The sequence below is a fragment of the Cyrtonyx montezumae genome, unplaced genomic scaffold (assembly GCF_038088225.1).
Source record: "Cyrtonyx montezumae isolate F1298 unplaced genomic scaffold, pur_monq_1.0 scaffold_10, whole genome shotgun sequence".
NCBI classification, from domain to species: Eukaryota; Metazoa; Chordata; class Aves; order Galliformes; family Odontophoridae; genus Cyrtonyx; species Cyrtonyx montezumae.
This window is the reverse complement of record NW_027071826.1, coordinates 13,970,104-13,974,397: the sequence shown is the minus strand read 5'-3', so window position 1 is coordinate 13,974,397 and position 4,294 is coordinate 13,970,104. Positions and strand designations below refer to the sequence as shown.

The 4,294-nt window shown below is 49.8% G+C and overlaps 1 protein-coding gene across 1 annotated transcript; it reads left to right on the top strand.

Annotated features, from left to right (window-relative positions):
• The first annotated feature begins 2,209 nt into the window (after positions 1–2,209).
• FAM181A (family with sequence similarity 181 member A) lies at positions 2,210–3,123 on the top strand. The gene has a single exon (XM_065755685.1). It carries the CDS (start codon positions 2,225–2,227, stop codon positions 3,089–3,091), a length of 867 nt encoding a protein of 288 aa, XP_065611757.1. The 5' UTR covers positions 2,210–2,224; the 3' UTR covers positions 3,092–3,123.
• The last annotated feature ends 1,171 nt before the right edge of the window (positions 3,124–4,294 follow it).

Here is a 4,294-nt window from a genome sequence, read left to right as displayed (position 1 = left end):
GATTGCACGTAGACCTGCATCATGATGTCATGAGGCAGATGATGGAGAGTCAGCTGCACTAGGTCTCCTGGGGAGAAGCTGCTTTTGGAATAGAAACTGGGAGAAGTCCCAGTGCTTCCTGCAGTAAGGGCAAAGCTGCTCCTTGCTCTGTCATATAATTCCCTGCATCAGATAGCACGGATGTGCCCTCAAGGTTTTCTACTTTGCCAACACGTTGCACCCCACTGCAGTGCAACGTCCTGGCCCTGAGGTGTCCCTAGACCTCCTGTACCTGAGTGTTGGCACCGGAACATATGGCATGAAATGGGATGGCACTGAGCACACTGGTGTAGGAACACTTGAGGAGTCCCTGAATCCTCAGCACAGTGTGTGGTAAAGTCTAGATCTTGTCTTTCTCTGAAGACAATTGGAGTAAAAGAAATACATGCAAAATATTGCATTTTTTCATCTCTCAGTGCTCAGACCTTTGGTGTCTTATGTTAGCAAAGAAGATGTTAATTGCAAAATGAGGGGTAGTTGGGCCTTCAGACTCTGTTATCCCGGGGCTGGCAGCCTCTCCTTGGCTGTGGGCATGCTTAGCTGACCACTGTCCCACTCTTCCCGTCCCTGGGGTGCTGCAGGCAGGGAAACAGGAGCTGCCTGTGGGAGGCAGTGAAACCCAGGCTGGCATATGGGGCTGCAGCCAGCTTCTGCATCACCCCTGAGTACCGAGGGCAGCCCTCCTGCTTTCCTATTCCTCAGCTCTCAGTTTTGCTGTGCTATTAAGTTATTGCCACCCCTCAGGGACAAGCCTGCACGAAGGCGGAGGGCTCACATAGCTATGGATCAGTAAAGGAAGCAGCTCAATTAGCATTTCACACGCCTTTTTCTTCCCTCTCTTCTTACCTTCCCTGCAGCGGGCATGCTTTCCCCTTAAAGGATTGTCCTGTTTCTGCTCCTTGCCAGCGTTGGCAGGGTGACAGTAGTCGAGTGTGCAAACTTGTGCTATTGTCCCCAGGCCAGGGGGAGTCATGGAGACCCACTAATATGACACAGGAAAATGTTTGCTGATGGCAATTCTATGGGCTTTGTCTAACTCTTTCTCCATCATGACGACTCGATTTAAGTCTCTAACTGTTTGACTACAGATGCAAGAGTACTATCCAACTCCATCCTTTTGTCCGGGTAGTTTGAATGGGTAATTCAGCTTTTGTGTAACTCAATTGAGGGGGCAAACATAAAGACAAGATTCTTGAGCGCTCAAGCTCCCTTTCCATGGATATCTGCACATCTCTTTAGAGATTTGTTCCTTTCCTACCTTTTTCTGACATCATCCTCCCCTTAAAAAAAAAAAAAAAGTCTCTGATGGGGAACGGTTAAAAGTAGGCTAGCCTGGTCCCCCGTATTACATTGTCCTGTGCCAATGAAGCATGGTCAGTATCAGCCCCCAGACAGCTTCGAGGAGTGCAGAGAAAAGGGTGTCTAAACTTTCCTAACTCATCACTGGTGCTTTTCCTTTGGATTGTGCCTTTAAAAAAGAAAGGCCTTGGTAGGGGTGAAGAGGATAGGGGAGAATGGTAGAAATTGCAGGGAAATGATTGTATTTATTAGCTGTCTTTCTGTGGCTGTCGCCATGGTGACAATTTGTGATGGCAAAGAATGTGAGAAGGGGAGGCTGATGCCTGATTGGGATGCTTTGTATTTGGCAAAGTGGCTCCTGATTGGTCTGAGGGAGCCCCGAACTCTGCAGAGTCGATATTCATTCAGCTTGCTCAAGTGCTCGCTCAACTGCCTGCGCACACACCGGCTGCCTCCGTCGGGCCTGGCAGTGTGTAACCTGCCTAACGAGATTAGCAGGAAGGGGTTCTTCTCCATCAGCACCCGTCGGAAAGCCCCAGCACGCCGGGTGAGTGTCCACGCTTGCTTGCAGGGATGCGAGAGCAGCTGCCTTGGCTTCTTCTCACCTCGTATGCCTCACCCAACGAGATTAAGTGAGCAGCTCTGTACTGGGGCAGTGCTGCGGGCACATGGCAACCTGCCCGCACAGAGGTGAGCCGGTGGACAACCTGTGTGCTTAGCTGAGAAGTTTGACGTCTTCTCTCCAACTCCTGCGGTGTTCTTGATGCTTTTTGAATGCAGGCTTTACACTCTGAGTCTGCCCGCCGTGTCTTGCAGGTTGGCCAAGGCTTGCCTGGAACGGATTATAAACATTTAATGGGAAACTCTGCACAGCACGCCCAGTGAAATGGCATCAGACAGCGAGGTAAAAACCCTGCTGAACTTTGTCAACCTGGCCTCCAGTGACATCAAGGCAGCCCTGGATAAATCTGCTCCTTGCCGCCGGTCGGTGGACCACAGGAAATATTTGCAGAAACAGCTGAAGCGCTTTTCTCAGAAGTACTCACGGGTGCCGCGGTGCCACCCTACCAAGCCTCTGGAGTGTGGCCCACGCCGTGGAGCAGAGGACAGGGCCCGCAGCTGCCAGCCTGAGGTGCCTGACCCCGGTCCCCACAGTGGGGCTGCCACCGAGAAGGTGCTGCAGGCAGCTGAGGCAGAGGAGAGCCTGGCAGGGGAGCAGGCTGTGCCGGAGCAAAACCCTGAGGCCAGCAGGCCAGACCTGGTGCCCATGAGGAAACGACAGCTTCCTGCCTCCTTCTGGGAAGAGCCACGGCCAGCACAGAGCATCCCAGCCAGAGGCTTCCCCCTGGGCACTGAGGGGCTACCAGTCCCCAGGGACCCTCCTCCCTTTGAGGGGAAGAAAAGCAAAAGGAGCCAAGACACTGCTGGCCCTGAGAGCCATGAGTCTGCCCTACATGCAGGGGAGAAAGACCCCACTGGTATGCTCTCAGGCCGGGTGGGTGCCTGGACCTGCTGCCCCTTCCCCTGCCCTGGGCCAGCTGTCTACCAGCCCCCAGGAACGTTGTCTCCATCACCCTTCTCAGGGCTGGGATTGTGGAGGAAAGACACTGCCTCACTGCCAGCTGAGGCACAGCCCTTCTCCAAGGAGGCAGAGGGCACAGGGCAGAAACTCTACAGGCCTGTGGTTTTGAAACCCATCCCAACCAAGCCCACCATCCCCCCACCGATTTTCAATGTTTTTGGCTACCTTTAGCCAGAGGAAAGGGCCAGAGTGACATTGGACAGAACAACCCCTCAGTGGGAGTTGAAGCGTCAGGTTGGGCACTGAGCACAAGGGGCTGGCTGTATGGGGAAGGAGCTTCCATCTAAAGATGGTGTTGGTCATACTGTTGTCCCCTGCACAGATTGGAAAGAAATACTAACTGTACAGCCTCCATTCTTCCCAAGAAGGTGAAAATCAGGAATAAGTCCTATGAAACTGGTGGCACAGCATGTGTGGCAAATCAGACCTCTTTCATGGAAGCACGTTGTTAGAGCCATGGCAAGCAGGGCTCCAGGCCATTCACACCTTGGAGATCTCCTCTGTGTGGGAGCATCATCCTGGGTTGCCCTGCAGGCACAGCACTGAAATGAAATGAATTAAACTCACTGAAAATGTTTTTGTACTTTTAAGTAACTCCGGAGAAGTCAAGATATTCAGGTCACCTCCTTTTGCGTGCAAGAGACTGGAAGGACAGTATTTAATGTAGAAACTACATTTGTGAATCAATTTAAGCTTTCTTGTGTGTAAATAGTAAGAGAATTGAAAAAAAAATAAAGGAAGTAAGGAGGTAATTTTATTCTGGTGATTCTGCAAATGCAGTGTTATTACTTTTGCCCACTGAGTAGATGCAGGTTTAATTTGCAGCTGCTGGTTAGATATGAGGGCTGAAATCTGCTTATTTTGAGTGGTGTAATTCAGATGTAATCCTGAGGCTGAGAAATCAGTGAGTGTTGAACTGGTGCAAATGAAAGCAGAATAAGTTCCTGCTTTGTGAACTGCTCTCTATCAAACAAAAAAAGTTTGTTGTGTTTTTGTTTTCATATTTGACATATGATAGAGAGGTGTTTATAATAGCTTGCCCTCATTTCTTTCTTGCAGAAATCTTTTCTTTTGTCTGATTTTAAGATACAATCACAAAACCTGGCTGCAAATTATTTGCCTAGTGTTTTCTTAATTATTTTGGTGAAGTGGCATAGTAAAAGTTAATTGGTGATTGTTTAAGTTAAGTTTCTCTTAAACTCACAGAGAAGGTGTTGCTAAGGCACAGACCATGAGACCTGAAAGGTTTAAATTTGTGTATGTCCACCTCTATTCAGTTATACTGCAATAAATCACTGAGATCAAGAGATGTGTTATGGGGAGGGAAAACGACAGAGAATGGGCATCTGTGACCTCTCTGGGCCTGATGCTGCT

What these genes read in the sequence shown, in the direction of transcription:
- FAM181A (XM_065755685.1), top strand. Translation starts at nt 2,225, where the DNA reads ATGGCATCAGACAGCGAGGTAAAAACCCTGCTGAACTTTGTCAACCTG.